The 21,517-nt window shown below is 29.3% G+C and overlaps 2 protein-coding genes across 4 annotated transcripts; both read left to right on the top strand.

The window, feature by feature from the left end:
* Positions 1–2,458: 2,458 nt before the first annotated feature.
* LOC106773259 (uncharacterized protein At1g28695-like) lies at positions 2,459–6,027 on the top strand. Its single transcript, XM_014659967.2, has 3 exons — positions 2,459–2,592; positions 3,104–3,499; positions 5,506–6,027. Exons 1-3 carry the CDS (start codon positions 2,491–2,493, stop codon positions 6,025–6,027), a joined length of 1,020 nt encoding a protein of 339 aa, XP_014515453.2. The 5' UTR covers positions 2,459–2,490.
* A 6,657-nt stretch (positions 6,028–12,684) lies between these two features.
* Positions 12,685–18,314, top strand: LOC106774095 (nucleolin). 3 transcript variants are annotated; one of them, XM_014660931.2, is made up of 12 exons: positions 12,685–13,274; positions 14,322–14,881; positions 14,967–15,056; positions 15,175–15,414; positions 15,943–16,164; positions 16,243–16,522; positions 16,615–16,952; positions 17,085–17,194; positions 17,271–17,374; positions 17,463–17,539; positions 17,636–17,732; positions 17,937–18,314. In XM_014660931.2, exons 1-11 carry the CDS (start codon positions 12,935–12,937, stop codon positions 17,729–17,731), a joined length of 2,457 nt encoding a protein of 818 aa, XP_014516417.1. In that variant the 5' UTR covers positions 12,685–12,934; the 3' UTR covers position 17,732; positions 17,937–18,314. The 3 variants fall into 3 exon arrangements, with proteins under 3 accessions (XP_014516417.1, XP_014516418.1, XP_022642082.1); XM_014660932.2 differs by having other exon boundaries at positions 17,909–18,314; XM_022786361.1 differs by having other exon boundaries at positions 17,869–18,314.
* Positions 18,315–21,517: the final 3,203 nt, after the last annotated feature.

Raw genomic sequence — 21,517 nt, 5'->3', positions numbered from 1 at the left:
ACTTAACAACGTAATAACAAATAACATAATTACTGGTAGCAAAGGTTAGAATGAAAATAAATAATAACAATATTGTTTTTTGGACTCCTATTTTTAACTCACTTTTGAACAATTTCAAGAGAAATTGGATACAAGTTTTTGGATATAAATACCAAATCAAAGTATGAAAAGTTTTCTTTGATATTTTGTTTCACATTCATGCCCAAAATTTTAATTTTGTCATTCCAAAAATTTCCTTGTCATGCTTTGCTCGTTATTCCTAATACAATTGCATTTATATATGGTCCCATGTATTTCTCATCACAGTCATTCATATAATCTTCTAAATATTATTACCTTTTATATCCATACTAAGTAAACAAAATTGATCAAAATGTTGTAAAATTTGGTTATGTTGTGTCGTTATTAATCTTGACCACTTATAACAAGATTATAGGAAAGGTTATTGTACACTCAAAGAATAAATATTGAATTGATTCTTCATTTGTAGCACTCATGACACAAAAATTGCAAAAAAGATGTTCCTCTTACCTAGATTACTTTTTGTGACTATAGAGTTCAAACTAACTTGATAAACAAAGTGTATTACGTTAGGATTTCTTTTAACTCACATATTATCATGTAAAAGTATTTTTGTTCCCATTTCCATTATTTTATATGATATTATAACCTAGGAATATCGTGCCACCAGCTATCAAGTCGCTATCATACCACTCAAACATTTAATCTCGCATTCAACACGAATATGTCTTAGCATGAGTTAAGATTAAAGTTAATTTTTTAATATCTATTTATTTGATGTCTTGGGTTACCCAATGAGTTATAGATATGCAAACGAAATTACTCCATCATGTTTAAAAGAGTGAAGGATTTGAAATGTAACATTTGATATTAATATCTATATCATGAGTTATAATCTCATAAACATAATGTGATCGTCATTTAGAAACAATGGTGGGTCAGTTAATTTAAAGGTTATGACAAGTTTCTTCTTCTTTTATCAACAAGTGTTAGTTGTACTAATAGGCTGAGGAAGAGGAAACCTCGATCTACATAAATCATATGGTCGAGGACACTTCGACCAACACCACAACATAGGAGAACATACTCAAGCATCCACATACGCATCATGATAAATCAAATCTAAGTAAAGGTGAACTAAAGATAATTAAGCAAATTAGGAAAACCTAAAACTGGTAAGCCTATGAACCTTATGCCTAACAAACATGGCTCATGCATGTATTGTATATAATGATTGTTCAAAAGGTATGCCAGTAGAATCATTTATTACTATATTCCATTTACAATAACTTGAGCGTTGGAGTACCATTGTAGACTCTCCTACCAAGAAAACCAAGGTATATCAGAAGAGGACTTATCGCTATAGCTGGCACAAGACATCTCGACCTAAAAACCAGGAAGGAAAATAGGCACATGTACATCTAAATACACCTCATCCAAACAAGAACATATGCAAATTGTTATAAGTTATATATAACTGATTATAATTCATAAATTTTACAAACATATATCACTTTGAAACTAAATTATAAAGAAGTTTATTCGTGCACTTTATGAAAGTCATGTAAAACATCATCACATATACATGTTATATATATAGTCAACTATGAAAATCCAATTGTCAAATGAAAAACACTCCACATGTCATTTGTTAAAGGAAAATGTTTTCTATAAAATACAAAAACTAAGTACTTTATAATTTAGGGATAAAACACAATTTTTTATAATAATTTGGAGAAAAAAAAACATACTTATATATTTATATATCATTTTTATATTTAGAATAGATAGTTATATATATATATATATATATATGTACATTTTTCTAAATTTCTTCTTGAAAAACTAAATATTTTGTTTATTAATATAAGTGTTCTAGCTCACATTAAATAAAAAAAAAAAATCAATGATATAATGGGTTATACCCACCCTAAAATGAATGTAAATTTAAGCGAGTTATATTTATGAATTAAAAATTCAGAAATTTTGCTTTTCCGCTTCCCACACGAACATCTTTGTCTCACTTTTCATCACGAAATCTGCCATATAAGTGGTACAACCACCATCTCTTTCATCTTTCACTTTCATCTTCATCTCCATCATCTCCTCCATCTTTAGTTTTCTTCTTCTTCTCTAATAAATCTTCCACCCCAAATGCTTCTAACTCTTTTCTTCCTCCTCTTCAACACGCACAATATAGGTTTGGCCATGTCATTTATAATATAATAAAGATTTATTAGGCCTCAATTTCTGATAGTTGTAGTTTCATTAATTACTTTTTAAAGTTTTTTTTTTTAATTTATTGAGTCAACCACTCTCTCTCTCTCTCTCTCTCTCTCTATATATATATATATATATATAAATATCTCATTGCTGGTTTTTGTGAACAAAGATAAAGACAGAATGAGAAAAGCAATGGAAAATCCTCTTGTGAGTTTGGCAACTGTATCAATTCTCTTCATTGGTATTATGTTGATCTACCAATGCTTTTCCTATTTTTCCAACCAATTCATCCTATGGCAAAAGGAACCACTCTTCAACCATTCAAATCTTTTCAACCAATCAAATCTTGTAAGTTCATTCAAATTTACCTTCTTTTTTTTTTTTTAAATTCGTCTCAAAATATATCATGCATATATGTTATGCATAAAAACAATATATCTTTCAAGTAAATTTTAAATTTAATTCAATCTTATAAAATTAATTTATAAGGTATTAATTCTCACTTGTATTTTATAAATGTGTCTTGTCTCTAGTCGGTATGAAATCTTCAACATATTCCTTCACACGAAGACATATATATGTTGAACGTGAAATTATACAGTGATTTGATAACAGTCGAATAGCAGCTCACACGATACTAAAATAGACTTTGAATAACTGGAATATTATCTCAAAAAATAAAAATCTAATTTAATTTTATAGAATTAATTTGTAAAATGAAATTTATACCTAATTGTATATTATGAATTTTGTCGAGTTTTTGATCTAGTTTGCATGAATCTAAAGATCAAAATGTGATATGAAAATGAGTGATCTTCTTATAATCTTACATTAGCTGAACTTTGTGCAAACATTGTAGAACAATTCAAAGAGTGAAGGCTGTGGAGATGCCCTTGAGTGTGCTTTAGCAAAAGCTTCAATGGGAAACAAAACAGTGATAATTGCTGTAGTGAATAGGGCTTATGCAGAGCAAGATGTGGAGAGTGACAACACAATGCTTGATCTATTTCTCAACAGTTTTTGGCTTGGAGAGGGAAACAGATATCTCATTAATCACATTCTCTTAGTTGCTGTTGATCAAATTGCCTATGAAAGATGTCAATTTCTGAAGATGAACTGCATCAAATTAGAAACAGAAGGTGTTGATTTCAAAGGCGAGAAAGTTTTCATGTCTCAAGATTTCCTCAAGATGATGTGGAAGAGAACTCAGTTCCTCTTGGAAGTTCTCAAACATGGCTACAATCTCATTTTCACAGTAAGTTTTTTTCTTCTTTTATTATCATCAGTTCTTCTTTTCCAATACTTAATATTAAATTATATAAATTCATTTCATACATATTATATAAATTAATTATATGTATTGAAATTAATTAACTAGCATATTTTTTGAAATATATTAAAATATAAATTATTTGGTTAAATATGTTTTTTATCTCTTAACTTTAATTAAAATTAAAATTACTGTCTTTAAAATTTTGATTCAATTTAATTCTTTAATTTTAAAAATGTATAAATTTAATCATTTTAATCAAATTTTGTTAACTTTATTTAATATTTTAACCGTAATTCATAATAACATTTAAATTATTCACAGTAAGTTTTTTTCTTTTTGTTTTTTATTATCATTAATTGCTCTTTTAACTGTACCAAATTATCATGCACCTTTTTATTCAACAAAAGAACACAGAGAGAGATTAAATTATAAGTATAACTTTTACTCTAAATATAATAACATTTAACACTTTTCTATTAGATCATGTTTTTCCAATACTTAATAATAAATTATATAAATTCATTTCATACATATTATATATTCAAAAAATTTATATTAATATGAAATTATTTTATGTCTCAATTAATTATATGTATTAAAATTAAACTAGCATGTATTTTTCGAAATATATTAAAACATAAACTATTAAATCACTTCATTATTATTTTGTTCAATTTTAACAATATTCAACATAAATAATTGCAAATAAATAAAATTATAATTTATCTATTAGATTGATAAAATTTACTATTAATAGTTAATGTTTAGTAAATATATTATATTAGTGCAATTTTCAAAATCATTTGTTTTCTTTCTTTTCTATTTTTCTTTAATTAAAATTTGAAACATTTTTCTCTTCTTCGTTTTCTTTCCATTTTACGTTACAATGGGTGAAGTCAAATGTGTTTAATTTATAGAATATACTTACCTTAATGGAAATGAATATTTATTATGAAGTTGAGTATATAAGTACGTAATTAATGCATAAACTGTAATGTCAAAAAGGAAAGTTTAATATTAAGCAAGGTTTAATTGCGCCTCTAATTAAAGTAAATATCTCCCAATTCCTTCCTTTCTTGTTTTTTTTTTTGTTTGAAATTTGGAGCAATTAATAACATTCTCATCAATGGTGCCGAAAAGCATTTTATTGTTCTCATTAAAACTTTGACTTAGTATTTTCAAGTTTCAACAATAATGTTACTAGAATTTATATATAATTATCTACTTGTAGTAATAATACAACGTAATTAGAATGTATCTAATTTGTTTAATTAAGAATTTAAAAGACAAGGCTGATCATACATAGTTTAAAATTTTAATATTTAATAACTTTAACCTTTCTTTCTTAAAACATGCTGATATGAGTACCGATGTAAAACGGCACCTTACCAATTAAGTTAAAAAATAGTTCAATTTAATCAATAATTTGAAATAGATCATATTTTTTTAATATGATCTTATGTATATTAAAATATTATATTAAATATAAAAGTATATTATTCAACTTCAATATTTTTTAATATAAGAATTAAATATGTTTTTAGTTTTTAATTTTTTTATTTCAAACTTTTATAAGTTTAACTTATAAACTTTAAATATTATATATACATATATATATATATATATATATATATATATATATATATATATATATATAATTTCCTAATCCAATTAATTTTTATTTACTTTTACATTTCAAACAACTTTTCAAATTAATGTTTAAATTATTTATATTATTTGATACGTAATAGTTTATATGTTAATCTACAATATTGTTTAACCCGTAAAAAATAAATTTATTAAATTAAACAAACTATACTATTTATTTTTAAAATTTGAAGAATAAAATATATCAAACCTTAAAATACTTACAACTTCTAATTACACATCTATGTTTAAAATCTATAAAAGATATTTAACCCTAAATATAAAGCATATGAATCCAAACTTCTTTTTATTGTAATTCCCATGCAACATTTTTGATACAGGACACAGATGTTATGTGGTTGAGAGACCCATTTACAATGTTGGGCAAGAATGCAACAGAAGATCTTCAAATAAGTTTAGACAACTACCTTGGTGATCCTTGGTCACAAAGAAATCCAATCAACACAGGATTTTACTATGTGAGATCAAACAAGAAGACCATTTCACTATTTGAAACATGGTATGCACAAAAGGATAATTCCACAGGGAAAAAAGAACAAGATATTCTTAGGGACCTAATTAATGGTGGTATAATCAATAAGTTAGGGCTTAGGGTTAGGTTTTTGGATACCCTTTATTTCAGTTCATTTTGCCAAGATAGCAGAGATATTAGGGCAGTCATCACTGTCCATGCAGCCTGTTGCAGAAGCATCACTGCAAAGGAAAGAGATTTGAAAGTAATGTTCAGTGATTGGAAAAGGTTTAAGAAGTTGCAAGCTAACTCTTCTGCAAACCCTAAGTGGAGTAGGCACACTTGGTGTAGCCAATCTTGGGGAAAATCACTAACAATAAAGGGTAATTAAGTATCATATATATAGTTGAATAAGAACATTCAACATGAACAAAATCTCTTTTTTCATGCATGTAGTCTAGATATATATGTTTGTTTTAATTTATACAAGTGATAATATTTGAGTTGTTGTATTTTGTACCATGATTATGACAAAAATCAATAAATTTGGGAGATTGTGAATCCTTGTTTGAATATCTAGCTCAGATTAAATAATTTATAATGATAATTTCTATCTATGATGATTGTATTTTTACAAGATCATATAATAATGGATAATGATACTTTGACAATATTTTTTTGACAACATTTTAACATCACCTACGTGTCATTCTGTGATTGGTCCATGTTGGTATTTATGATTATTATTATTGATTTTGAAATAATTTTAGACCAATTATATAATGACACATAGATGTTAAAATGTTGTCAAAGTATTTTTGGTATTGAGAAAGATACATAACACTAAGAGTGATTAATATAAAAAACGTTTGGGATAATCTTTTAGTTTTATGTTTTTTCTTTTCTTTTTAAGAAATTCTTTTATAAGACAATTTTTTTTTTTAGATTTTCAAAAAAGGAGGAATAATCTTTTATTTTAATTAATTATTGTTGATTATAGATTTTACGAAACAGGAAAATTAAAACGTTACATTGTCTCGTGTCACTTGTATTACTATATTGTCACACTTTATGTAAATGACGTCAACACCAATTTAATGAAAAAAAAGCTGCATCGACACTCTTTTTTTTTTAAAAAAAAAAAAAACATAGGACTATATAAAGTCAAAAAATTTGAAAAACTACATTAAATAATTTCCACAAATATTGAAATCAAAAGTGATATTAAACTTAATTTGTAATAATAATCAACATTATTGATTTAAAATTTTAAACCAAAAAAATATTTTAATAGAGTTTTTCTCTAAAAATTGAATTTAGACTTATTTAATCATCATATATATTTTAGAACTTAAAAAAGATGACATAATTGAAGAAAAGAATTAAAAAATGATAAATATAGATTGAAATTCAATTTATAATTAAAATAATTTATCATTGCTTTATTGGTTATATATAGATTAAATAGATTAAAAATTGAATAATATGTGAGAAACGGAAGAAAATTCTTTACACACTTGAAATATATTAATCGGTAAACGGGTATTTGATTTAAATAAAATGATATTGAGTTATAAAACTGAGATCTTCTTGTGATACTTAAGTTTAGACATACTTAAGACATATAATTTATATATTTTTTTTTCTTTTGATTTTGGGATATGTTTATATATTAATTTTATTTTTATTATTTTACCCTCTCTTTGTACTTTATATAATTTTATGTAGCGATTGTATTAAATACGTGAAAAGATAGTAATATTGAGGAATTCTGATAGCATTGAAAACATTTTATTCATATAATTTTTATGAAAAAATTTAAGTTTTGTTAATTCAATATAATGACTAAGTTTATCTAAGCTACAAGTCTATTAATAAATTACATTATACACAATTTGGGTAATTCAGTTTTGTCCCATTTTTTTTCACAAGTCAAAATGGATTTAAATTTAAATAAATACATAATAAAAAATTGAGTACTATTATTAAGGATCAAGTCATAGTGAATATTAAAAAATACACAATTACATATAATTTCTGTGAGTCATTCTATAAATAAGGAAAGCATTGACTTGTACAAGAAATTATCGAACAATTTCTATAGTGTCTTTATAATTAATTTGAATTAGTAGGTAAAATTGAAAAAGTTTACATTCTTAATTCAAATAAAGAGAAAGAAAGGTCAACGAGCTGAAATAGTATTAAAAATATGGCTATAAGTTATTCTTTAATATATATATATTTTTTTGTCAAATCTAGAAATTATTAATATTTTATATTTAGTATATTGTACAGTTTTGGTGTGTAAATTATCATTCAATGAATACTAATATTATAAATACTAATTTTAATTGTTTAAAGACCTTATCATATCTATAAAACTATCACATGTTTAGTTTTTATGGTTGATCAACACTTTTGAAAATTTGTTTGAATCATATTTGGTTTTAATGATCTATCTTGAAACTATTATATATGAACGTTATAGTTTCGTTTTCAGCGTTTAACTGGATGATTATAATCAAGATCACACAGCACAAGAACATACAACCAAACATAAATTAAAGGATAAATTAGTGTAAACCAAAAGTATCATAAAATGACTAAGATTTCTATATAGGTCATCAAACCAAACCAAGTATACAAACATTTTAGAAACATATAATACACACAAGTTTGACTTATCCAAATATAGTATGAATGTCAAGTTACAGTGGTTCCTACACTTGTAGTGGTAATACTATTGGCTTAATCCAAACTACCATACGAAGTTAGTCCATTTTAATTGTCTTTGACCAAAACAAGGCCCCTAGACAAGGACCTTCTGTTATTCTCACCACATGACTTGTCACTTTCTAATTTAGCATGGATAATCATTAGAATTTCAGGATGAATCTCAAACTTAACTCCGGCCATTCATACTAATAACACCATCAGACACCACCATGAAACCTCTCAACATCGATCATGGACTTACGTCCCTCAATACCATTAACTTAAATCACAACATACTCGTCATCTTCATCATCATATAACATATCACATACTCAAAGTATTTCAACGATAAAATTCACTTATAAAAAATATGGAAATAATAATCAGATAATAACATAATTTTTGTCATAATAGCTTGATACCCACACTAGACAAGGAAAAAAAAATCCTTGAAACACTCATCAACAACTCCGAAAGGGTCCCAAACCCCTAAAATAACCTAAAGAACATCCAAAACAAATGTCTGGAACCCCAAATTCGATATTTCCCACAACTTAATTTTTGTCAGACAACTCCTCACCAGATTACTCTTATCTAGACCATCTCTTACCAGACGACCCCATACCAAACAATCTTTTACCAGACGACTCATTGTCAAATGATCTCTTACTAGATAACTCCTCACCAAACGACTCCTTACTAGATGACTTCTCACCAAAAGACTCCTCACTCAAACGATTTTTTACCAGACGATCCCTTACTAGAAAATTTCTTATCCATACAATCTACCAAATTTTTGTACAATAAGAGACTAACTAAGCCCTAAATGACCCCAAGACAGTTCCTAATATTGTATACTTTCCCTACAACATAATCTTAAAATCTTACATATTAAAACCCTCACTTTTAAGCCAAAAACTCATTCTTTTTATATATAATTTATCACATTCCCAAGTCCTGTAACAACACATCAACTCAAACTCATTAAATTTTCATTCACAATTTCATGAATAAACAAACTTTAACAGTAGCAAACCAGACATGCCAACATGCAACAGTTTTTAATTCAACACACCACCATTTTCAAGGACCCAACATATCAAGTTTCACGATTTAAATAAAATTCATAAATCAATCATCACATCATCATACAGACATCAAATATCACATGCATACCAAATCCAAACCAAAAAAACTAGCTTCCCTTACCTGTTTGACTCTCAGATGATTCTAAGAACTCTAAAATTTCTCCTTCGACTCCAAGATCTCTATTTGCTCCTATAATTAATGACAAATTGATCAGAGTATACCCTTAGTACCAATGATCAACAAAGAGTTTTAGGGAGGATTCAAACCCAAAAGAGTAAAGAAAACCCTACATGTAAAGACACCTAAAATTTAAGGAAGAAGGGTAAAAATCAACTTACCATATAACTGAAACCAATAGGCCAGAGTGAATATCTCGCCTCAAGGAACCTTCAGGCGCTTCTCTGATATTTCGACAATAAAATAAATTTTAAGAAAGAAGTTCTAGAGATAGGAAACTTCATAGATGATAAAATTTCTTATCAGAAAAATCAATTTATATAATATTTTTATTATTTAATGTTAGCAAAATGATGAAGATGAAGTTTTGATGATGTCCAAATCAAGTCAAGATATATGAAGATTCATGAAGATCCTTTGAAGACTTATTTTTGTTATAAAAAGCTTTTGTAATAATTGTAGTTTATTATTTAGGACTTAGATTTTCATTGGTTTTGATTCCATGTACTTTTATACATTGTAATTAGTGTTAAGAGTCAAAATTGCACTATTTTAATCGATTAAAACTAGTATTAATTGATTAAAATGAGTAAAAGTTGAAAACTCAACTTTTTCTGTTTTAATGTACTTTCATTGGTTTTAATGTACTCAACTTAGATTTTCATTGGTTTTGATTCCGTGTACTTTCATACATTGTAATTAGTGTTAAGAGTCAAAATTGCACTGTTTTAATCGATTAAAACTAGTATTAATTGATTAAAATGAGTAAAAGCTGAAAACTCAACTTTTTCTGTTTTAATGGATTAAAATTCATTTTAATCTATTAGCTTATCGATTAAAATTCATTTTAATCGATTAAAAGTGACTGTTGGAGTTTTCTGCTTTTGAAAACTAGCTGTTGTACTCATTTTTATCGATTAACACTTGTATTAATCCATTAAAAGCGTTAAATGACCAGTTTTGAAGAATGGAAGAGTATTTGCTTAAGTCTATAAATAATAAATATGATCTCTTTATCCATCATCAACAACTCTTCCCTTGTGCTTAAGAACTTAGATACTCTTGAGAAGTGTGTGTTTTTGTTTGACTTGTGAAACTTTTGCTCGTGGAACTGGTGAAGTGTTGCTACGGTGACAGAGGAAATAGTCGGTTCATCCTTGGTGCATCTAAGGAGGTGTTTGGAAGAGGATCGTCCTTCGTGAAGTATTCAGAAGAGATGTTTCATCCTTCGTGAAGTATTCGGAAGAGGTGTCTCATCCTTTGTGAAGACTTAAAGGAGGTGCAAGTTCATCTCTTGTGGTATCAAGATAAGTGGTTTCTAAACTCTTACAAATTGTTTTTTTGTGATTGTAATTTGTAATTGTTTTGTACTTAGTGAACTGTTTATCTTGGTTTGAGATAAACAACTGGACGTAGGATTGGTAAGATTCGAACCAGTATAAAAATCATCTATGCAAATTTCTCTCAACTTTACTCTTTTATTTATACTTATTATTATAAATTGAGAAGAAATTAAAAGGCACACGTTTATATTAAAAACATTATTGGTTCACGCTAACTATTTCGTTGCAACTGCTCTGACATTTAAAACACTTTAGTGGGTCTGATATTATTTTTTGAAGGTCTTACATTATTATTTTTTTATTTCTTTTATATTAATTTTTTTTATTAATTAAATTGTTGTTCATATAATATGTAGAAAAATAGTAAATCTTTTTATTCTTGGTATCATTATTTCCATAGATAGACTTCTTATTTTATTATATGAAAAAAATCTACATATAATTATAATTAAAATTTTTAAATAAAAATTGGAAATATTTTAAAAATATTTTTATACTTATTTTTATATTTTGTTAAAAGTTTACAAACATTATTATTATATAATTAAAACATCAACTAATAAAAAATATAATTTTGTTATATATAGTTTTTATAACCTTAATCTAAATTAGAGTAGAACTTTTAAATAGTTTTACTATAAAAATTATTTTTTTTAATTATACTTTTATTCTTTTACATAATTAATTTTATATTGGAATTTTTGACAATTTTACAAGTTAATTATATACATTGTACAAGAAAACATTTTATAATATTTTATTTAATTTTCTCAAAAATATTATAATTTATTTGTAATAAAACATAACTTGGTCAAGATTCTAATTAATGTTTTAAAATATCACATTAAAATAAATTATTAAAAATATGCATATTGACTAGTCAATTTTCATTTGTTCCTTATAGAGCAATATAATGATGATATTCCATCATCACATTAACATAATATTATTATCATTATCGAAACCTGCATCAATATTTTTAGAATTAAAGTAACATAATTACATGAAACATGACTTTTTTTTTAAGAGAGTAAGATAAAAAAATGTATAATTAAAAAAAAAATTAAATATGATTTTAGTCCCTATACTTTAGGGTGATTTTGATTTTAGTCCATTTTCAAACTATGGTACAATTTAGTCCTTCAACTTTAGAAAACTCTGGTTTTAATCTTTTTTACCAATTTTTTTAACTTTATTTGTTGTTTTAAACACGTTTCATTATAACATTTGGATTGTTTACACTATTTGACACATTTTTACTTCAATGTTAACTAAGAAACGTATTTCAAATAACAAATAAAGTTAAAAAAAATTGGTAAAAAAGACTAAAACCAGAGTTTTCTAAAGTTGAAGGACTAAAATTATACCATAGTTTGACAATGGACTAAAACCAAAATTATCTCAAAATATAGGGATTAAAAACATATTTAACCCAAAAAAATAGTAAAAAAATAAAACTATATAATAAAAATATTACAGATTCAATTTATATTATTATTGTTTTACCATAATTTTTATTTTTGAAAATTATTAATTTAGTTAGTTTTTTATTAATTATAAATTATAACAAAAAAAAAACTTCACCCTATATCTATATCTAAAGTATTGTTTGCGGTAGTACAATTTTTTAATAAGGAAATATGAAAAGATATTGTTTTCTAAAATTTTATTGGAATAATCAATTTCATAAATAAATAAATTGGCGTAATTGTCTCATTCTATCTTTTCTATCAAAATCTCCTTCTCTCTCTCTTTTTAGGGTTTTGTATCGATTCTTGTTATTTAGGGTTTTCTCATCCCTTTCAATTCCCAATTCTCGATCTCTAGGGTTTTCTCATCTCTTGGGTTCTCTAGTACTTTGATTTCACTTTTTGATTTCAGCGTCTTCCTTTTGGCTTTTCTCAGATCTCTCAATCTCATACTAAGCGCTGTTCAATTTAGGGCGTTCTTTCTATCTAAGCTTTAGTTTCAAGAATGCCTCCTAAAGCGACGAAGCGTGGGTCCGCGTCAAGCGCCTCAAAGAGGGGTGGCAGAGGGGGCAGGGGAATCTCCAAGGGTGCGCAGAGCCAGCAGCACCATGAACCTGCGGAAGAGGTAGTGAAGGTCGAGGAGAAGCAACCCATTGTTGTTGCTGAGGAGGAACAACCCAAGGCGATGGAAGAAGAGCACCCTTTGGTTGAAGAGAAACAGCTTGTGGTTGAAGAGAAGGAATCTGTTGTGGTGGTTGAGGATAAGGCTATTGATATGAACCAAATGGCTCCGGAGGCTGTGGAAGAAGCGTCCCATCTTGCTAATGGATTGACCGCCTTGAAAAGTAAGAATTTTTTCTTTTCTTTACGCTCTAATGATCGAGCCTAATTTTTTTATTTGTTTGGCTGAGGATGGTGGTGGTGTTGTAATATAGGCTTTTGGTTGTGATGCTGTGTTGAGTTTAATTGCTATGGTAATAAATATTTTTAATTATAATTATGGTTCTTGATATTGCGTGATGATGATACTCATTACTTTTGATTGATATTGTAAGAAATTGGAACAAATGGGATCAATGGGGTCATTCATGGTTGGAGTTGTGGCAATTGTGGCTGATGGAAACATTGCCCAATTGCACCTGCCCATGTGGTGACAAATTTCACCCCAGTCTGTTGTACTGGGTGAAATTTGGATAAATTTGGTGCGGAAAAACAGGGAAGAATTTGCCGCAGTTTTCCTCCAATCCTTGAAATTGGACAAATACAGGACCAACAATCGGAACAAATCAATGTTGCATGCAGTTGCTGTTCTGCTCTAATCCTTGATATTGGGTAAAATTGGGATATATGCGGCTGAAATAGCTGCACATGGCTCTCAAGTATAAAATCATGTTTACAACAAATTGGTTTTTGAAACATTGGTCCAAATTTTTTTGGGGTTCTTGTGAATTTTGTATTGTTTTAGTTGTTGTTTGGGTATGTTAATCTGAGTTTATGTTGGTGCTGAATGTTATATATGATAGATAAGGGTCATAAGGTACTGAGGAAATTTAACCTGATAGTAAGAGAGCTATTGGAAGAAGTATTTCTTTGATGTGTCTTTAAATGTTAGTAGTTGTTCTTTCTCCTCTGTTGCAGTTGTTGGAAATTGAGATTGGGGGGGGGGGGGTATTCAATGAGATGCATGTGCTTTGACGGTGATAGTTTAATTTTCAATCTGTTTTGGTTCAAGATTTTTGAGTTCATTTGTGTGCTAGTCTGCTGTGGTGGGAATAGTTTTTACCAGAATGACGTGATTATGGAGTATGGACTATGTTGATTAAATGAGTACTATGGTGTTGGAAAAGTTTTTTCTGTTCTGATTGGAAACATTTGAAATGTATTCTTGACAGACAATGAAGAGGATGTTAAGGAATCCATAGATGAATATGAGAAAGACGAACGCTTAGATTTGGAGGATAATGATCCTGAGTATGAAGCTGAGGAGTATGGTGGAGTTGATTATGATGAGAAGGAAATTGAACAAGATGAGGGTCATGAGGTGGGCAATGAAGTAGAGGAAGAAGAGGCTGAGGATAATTTAGGAGAAGAAGAGGGTGATACAGGTGAGGAAGAGGTTGAAGATGTTCATGACGAACTTGAGGGTGAGGAGGAGCATGAGCATACTGGTGAGGAGCATGAGCACCCTGATTTTGCTGATGTGGATGAGGAGGAACATCGGGAAGTTGTGAAAGAGAGGCGGAAGCGGAAAGAGTTTGAAGTTTTTGTTGGTGGCTTGGACAAGGATGCTACTGAGAGTGATCTGAGGAAGGTATTTGGTGAAGTTGGGGTTGTTACAGAGGTCAGGTTGATGATGAATCCTCAGACTAAAAAGAACAAGGGATTTGCATTCTTGCGTTTTGAAACTGTGGAACAAGCTAAACGAGCTGTGTCAGAGCTCAGAAATCCTGTGGTAATTTTTTTTTTAATTTTCTCCATGATAGGGTAGGCTAAAAAGGATGCTGTGTTAAATCACATTTTTAACACCCCAATTTCAGATTAATGGCAAACAATGTGGTGTTACTCCTAGTCAGGACAGTGATACACTCTATTTGGGGAATATATGCAAGACATGGACAAAGGAAGCTGTAAGTTAATTTTTATTTTCTGAGTTTCTGAACTCAGAAACCAAGTTGTGTTTGATAATTATTTTCTTAATTCAAGTCTGCTGTTTTTTCTGATCACAAATGAAACTTCTGGTGCCAGTTAAAAGAGAAGCTGAAACATTATGGAGTTACAAATGTTGAGGATTTGACCTTGGTAGAAGATACTAATGATGAAGGAAAGAACCGTGGGTTTGCATTTTTAGAATTTTCCTCTCGTTCTGATGCTATGGATGGCTTTAAGCGACTGCAGAAGAGGGATGTAGTGTTTGGAGTTGATAAGCCTGCAAAAGTTTCTTTTGCAGATTCTTTTATTGACCCGGGTGATGAAATTATGGCACAGGTATTTTCTAAATCCAATTCCTTGGTTTAGCAAGGGTTTTTCAACCGATCTTGTGTACGTTGGTTCTCTGGCTTTGTTCAAGCTTATATGGGTTGCTGTAAAATGGGTTCCAACTTTTGCTGTCTATAGTGTGGACTTTGGATATTGTATTATTCTTGTTACTTAGTTTCAAATTCTATTCACATCAGTTGTGAGCATTTTCACACAATTTTCTGCAGGCTTGGTGGTTACAATGTGTTTGCTTTAGCAACATCAATTTAAAACTATACTCTTTTTTATATAAAAGAATCTATTTTTTTTTCATGAATAAAAATTATTAATAATAGAGGACAACAAAGGGCTACCTCAACCCTTTTACTTGGGTTGCTTTTATGGTTGATAATTTAATTGCTAATGGCTCTGCAAATTTTATTGAGTTTACGGTCATAGTGATACTTTATTTATAGGGGATAAACTATCCATATTGTGGTCTCTTGTGATTAGATGCTAGTAGACCTCCAATTTACTGATAATGTATTTCTGTTGCAGGTTAAAACTGTGTTTATTGATGCATTACCTCCTTCATGGGATGAAGATTATGTTCGTGATCTTCTCAAGAAATATGGAGAGATTGAAAAGATTGAGCTAGCCAGGAACATGCCAGCTGCACGTAGGAAGGATTATGGGTTTGTTACATTTGGCACACACGACGCTGCTGTAAAATGTGCTGATAGTATTACTGGCACAGAGTTGGGTGAAGGAGACAAGAAGGTCTGTCTTGGATATTAAACAAACTGCTTATATTCTCAAGTTAAATGAGGCATTTTATAATGGGGTTTCTTCTTTCAGGCAAAAGTTAGAGCAAGGTTGTCAAGACCACTTCAGAGAGGTCGTGGAAAACACATTAGTCGTGGTGACTATCGTTCTGGTCGAGGATCTGGAATGATGACAAGGCCTTCATGGAGCCGACCTTCTCCTCGTACTTTTACTCGTGGTGCAAGAGGAGTTGGAAGTCGAGCTCCACCTGCCAGACCAGTTAGTGTGAGAGATAGACGCCCTATCATGTCCATACCTGCAAGAAGTAGACCAGTGCCTCCTCCATCTAGATCTTATGATAGGAGACCAGTTGGTATGAAGTATTCAGTTTGTTTTTTACTAGTTGATTTGGTTTTAATGATTTTTTATTTCTCATGAAAAAATAAATTATTGTATTTATCTTAGCACCTGCATATCCAAAAAGTAGCATGAAGAGAGATTATAGTCGGCGAGAGGATATACCACCTCCAAGAAGTAGAGTTCCTGTAGATTATGGCTCAAGGGTGGCTTCTGAAAGAAGGCCATCTTACAGGGATTATCCTGCCCGTGGTCCTGGTCCTGGCTACTCTGAGCTCCCTAGAAGCACGTCTCGGGCTGCACCGAGGAGGGGCTATGTGGATGAGGGATATAGCCAAAGATTTGAGAGGCCTCCACCTCCACCTCCTCCCCATATAAGCTACCGTGAAGGACGTCCCCGAGATTATGATACTCTGTCTGGCTCAAAACGTTCTTATGCTGCTATAGTGAGTATTGTTTGTTTAGTTATTATAATTTGTGTAGTTATTATAAATATAATTGCTCTTTTTTGTAACTGGATTTTGTTCTCTAATTATTAAATAAAATCATTCACTTATCACTTCTTTTTTATCAATAAGGATGATGTTCCTCCTCGATATGCTGATACTGGTGCTCGCCAATCAAGAGCTCGATTGGACTATGACTATGGTGGTAGTGCTTCACAGTATGGAGATGCTTATGGTGATAGGTTAGTTGTTTGATGGTAAGGTTTTATGTTTTTATTCCTCCCTAAACTAACTATTGTCATTTTATTCATTTAATAGACTTGGAAGATCCAGTATGGGATATGGTGGTAGCAGCAGAAGCTCTATGTCTAGTCAAGATTCACATGGGATGTATAGTAGTCGACAGGGCATGAGTTATGGAGGTGATTTATATGCAATCAGTCTGATTTATTATTGTCTGCATCAGTATTTTGCTTCTTTTCTTACATTTTTGCACGTGTTGCTTGTCAGGTTCTTTTACTGGTGGTGATGTTGGTGGCTTGTACTCATCAAGTTATGGCAGTGATTACATTTCCCGTGGAAGTGATGTAAATGATCCTGACCTTTCTGAGTCTGTAGGACATTGTGCTATGTATGAATGAGGTTTTATTTTATTCTCATGTATTGTTTTTCCCATGCTGCAGGTTGGTGGCAGCTCATATTCTTCAGTGTATTCAAGCAGGGGCGTGGGTGGTGGAAGCAGTTATATGGGTGGTGGAGGATCGGGCTCTTATTATTGAGGTAAGTCATATGATAAATTATCGGGATTGCATTTTGCAGACTACATCAGGATTCTTCCAATATAAGTGAATAATTTTTGAGAGATTTCCCTATCCCCGAAATAGCATCACTAATTTTTTCCCAAGGGCTGGTGAAGGTTGCACGCTGTGGTTACCAGTGAATTTATCTATGAACAGATCTGATATAATAAAGTGGCTGCTGTAGGATGACCGTTGAAGCTTATGCGCATTGTGATGCTTACAAATTTGGAGACAAAGGAACATTGCTATTTATAGCCTTTTTTTGGAAAATCTAGCTCTTGTCAATTCAAGCTATCTTGGGTCTTCTCTGGATGGATGTATTATCAGTAATTGAATTTGTGCTGTATGGACTGAAGTTAATTAGAGATGGAAAAAGTATTGAGCAGTGATGTGTAATTAAACCCTGATTTATGAAATCGTACTTGGATGGATACTATGACAGATTTACCCACAGCTCCATCTTCCTTTTCATTTGGACTGAGACCAGGATAGAGATTCTACTTGTTAGATTAAGGCTTCATGGATTTTTACCTGCTGAATTTATCAATAAGTTGGTTCTTTATTTTGAATCTCTAAAGAGATGTTTAGTTACTTTGGATGGGTTACTTGTTTTTGCCGTGATTTGATCAGAACAGAAGTGAACTAATTAGTGCTTTGTTGAGCTAGTAGTAATAAGAGCGCTACTTCAGCAATTAATGAAGTCAAATAATTAGTTTATTGGGTTTTATTTGACTTGGCGTCATCCAAGATAGTAAAACCATATTGCACAGGTAAAATATTTGTTGCTGCTATGATTTGATACTTTTGAGGTTTTTGTGCTGAGGGGGATTTCAGGACAATGCTAAAGATGCATTGATGTCTTTCCTTAGTTAACTTCATTGATTTCCATAAATCATTTGTACAATGACATGGACTTCAGAAGATCAATTGCCTTTGCAATATATCTTGGGGAAATGCTACAATCCTGAGATTAATAGAGTAGCAGATGAGGGTTGAGAATCACCTGTTACTGAGTTTCTGAAGTGGAATTAATTAAGGCAGGTTCATTATGCACCTCTGGTTGTTACATCCTTCCTGCTTAATTGTAGCTATAAACCCAATCCCTAAGGCAAAAGTTGGCAAAGTTTATGATTTGGTTTTGATATTGTGCTATGTTTAAGACTAGTGGGTGTTTCCAATTCCATACCCTGTTAGTATGGAGTTTCAAAAACTACTTTTGTTAAGGTTCTGAAGGAACTGAAGCCATTGCCTACGGAATGGGGTATTGCCCGTTTTATTTGTGAGCTCGTTCGTTTAAGACTTCAAACATTGTTAGGATTTGCGTTTTGGTAATTTAGATTATTTTTGGTATAATTTTGTTAGGATTTGAGTTTTAGTAAATCAGATGATTTATCGTACAATTTTCTATTACATATAACATGGATTTCAGACTATTTTCTGAAGGGTGAACTTTAGAATTGTTAAGCGTCAGTTGTTAGGTGTCTACTTCAGTTTCTATTACTCTCACTTACATTTAATTATTCTTCAATTGGATAAGTGAGGATGGTTATCTGCTAACCTAAGTTTTAGTTTCCAGTTTGTTCTCTTTCTCTCAGTGCAGGGTCTGAGATCTCTTCAAGCCCCGTTTGGTCACACTCTATGCATATATGGCACCCTTTTTTTAATTTTTAGTTTTATATTTAGTTTGACGCTGTCACAGGTTTTTGTATATCAATGTTTTTTTCGATTGCTCATGCATTGTTACATTGTAAACTCTCTGCTTAAAACTAACATGCTCGGCAGATTCCTGCTTATTCCGCTTATCTAGTGATGTATAATTATAACTAAAGAAAACAAGGTTTTTAGAATTTAAAATAGTCCTAGCAGTTAGTTTTTGACATGGTGAAGTAGGTTCCAGATGAATCTGTGCCATGGTTTTTGCTTGTGGAAAAGAGAATGTTATTGTGGTTGATGACTGAAAGTGTTAGTTAACAACCCTCTGCCTTTATACCAATATTATTATGCCATTTGCTGAATATACTTTTTTTTAATAGCAAAAATATGCTTGACAACTGATAGAGGTTTAATCATGTTAGTAAAATATGAAAGTAAAAAAGGGATTGTATTTTCTTACATTTTTTAGGTCCCTTTTTGTAGAAAGCCATAATCTTTTTAAATAAAATATTATTACATCAAGGGTTGTTTGATTCAGTGTTAATATATTGCCATTCTTTGATGAATTCAAAACCGACAAAATTGTTATATATATATATATATATATTTAAAAATAAAACAATTTTCATTACATTATTTTATTTATTATTACTATTTTTTTAATGGTAACACTAAATACTATTATTATGCTATTACGTTATTTTATAAGGATTATATATATTTTTTGTAATACTAATATTCTTCTTATTATTATTATCATCTTGAAAAGACATTATCTTTAATTAATTGATCAACTAATATATATATATATATATATATATATATATATATATATATATATATATATATATATATATATATATATATATATATTGCAAATAATGAAATTATTAATATTATGATTTTAATACATTATATATGAAAATTATGATATTGTAATTTTTTATAAGTGTTAAAGTAATGAAAAATAGAGATGTTACAATATCGATCTAAACAATTGTGATCAATAAAATACTTTCTTTTAAAAAATATTTTGATAAATTTTAATTAAAAAATAACATCAACAAATATCGACTAAAAAATATTATCAATATTGATATTTTTGAACTTTTAACAATTATTTTATATTTAGATTTTTTTTTTTTTACTTTTTTTGATGATGATAATGTTTTATTTCAACAAGAAAAGAATTAAAATTTAATAAATTGGAATTAATTTATCTAAATAAAATATTTAGAAGACGAAATAATTTGAAATAAAATCAATTCAAATTTAATATGTTTAATGGAATTATATAAATTCAATAAACTTATTTTGCAACAATTTTCGTCTGTAAAGAAGAGCATTAAACCTTTTCCTTATTTTTAAGGATAATGATATTTAGACAACATTTTTTTGACAACATTTGAACATTGATTACGTGTCAATCTCTGATTGGTCGTAAATTATTTCTTAATCAATAATAATAATCATAAACACTATTATGGAGTAATTTACGACCAATCAAAGATTGACACATAATCAATATTCAAATTTGTCAAAGAAAATGTTGTCTAAATATCATTATCCTATATTTTTAATGACAATATAATAGATTCCTATAACCTAAACGAAGCTGAAAATAAGAAGTGCCAATTTATACAGCAACAACAAAATTAAGAAATTAAATAATTAATATTTTAAAGCTGCCATTCTGAAAAGGATGTTATCTAACTACCATTCCAAAACTTTAGGGTTTGTCTTATATCTAAGAACTCAGTGATGGCAAATATTTAGAAATTTGAAGTTTTGGTAGCAATCATTGATCTAATCTTGAGGAAATAACACACTTACATATTATATAAACTAATTTTCTTTTGCATTTCAAATTATTGGGACAAGGTGTAATGATTAATGTTCATTATACTAAAGAAAGTAATAGAAAGTTTGAGATCAACTACATAGATTCATCCCAATTTAGAGAAAGACAAAAAAATTAAGAATCTTGGTTAAAATCAATAGTTTCTCACATTTTTATATTTATATAATATATATTTTATATAATTATTTTATTGTTATAACATGTTTTAAATGAATGTAAACTTGTATTAGCGTTTCTTTATTTAATAGAAA

Source organism: Vigna radiata, chromosome 9 (genome assembly GCF_000741045.1).
Source record: "Vigna radiata var. radiata cultivar VC1973A chromosome 9, Vradiata_ver6, whole genome shotgun sequence".
In the NCBI taxonomy this organism is placed as follows: domain Eukaryota; kingdom Viridiplantae; phylum Streptophyta; class Magnoliopsida; order Fabales; family Fabaceae; genus Vigna; species Vigna radiata.
The sequence above is the reverse complement of the archived record's forward strand: the minus strand, read 5'-3'. Positions and strand labels throughout refer to the sequence as shown.

Bases quoted from the DNA above. Each gene is read 5' to 3' on its own strand.
- LOC106773259 (XM_014659967.2), top strand. From the start codon at position 2,491: ATGTTGATCTACCAATGCTTTTCCTATTTTTCCAACCAATTCATCCTA. The intron at 2,593-3,103 runs GTAAGTTCATTC...CAAACATTGTAG, and splicing joins TTTTCAACCAATCAAATCTT to AACAATTCAAAGAGTGAAGG. The intron at 3,500-5,505 runs GTAAGTTTTTTT...TTTTTGATACAG, and splicing joins GCTACAATCTCATTTTCACA to GACACAGATGTTATGTGGTT.
- LOC106774095 (XM_014660931.2), top strand. From the start codon at position 12,935: ATGCCTCCTAAAGCGACGAAGCGTGGGTCCGCGTCAAGCGCCTCAAAG. The intron at 16,523-16,614 runs GTATGAAGTATT...TATTTATCTTAG, and splicing joins TTATGATAGGAGACCAGTTG to CACCTGCATATCCAAAAAGT. The intron at 16,953-17,084 runs GTGAGTATTGTT...TTTATCAATAAG, and splicing joins AACGTTCTTATGCTGCTATA to GATGATGTTCCTCCTCGATA.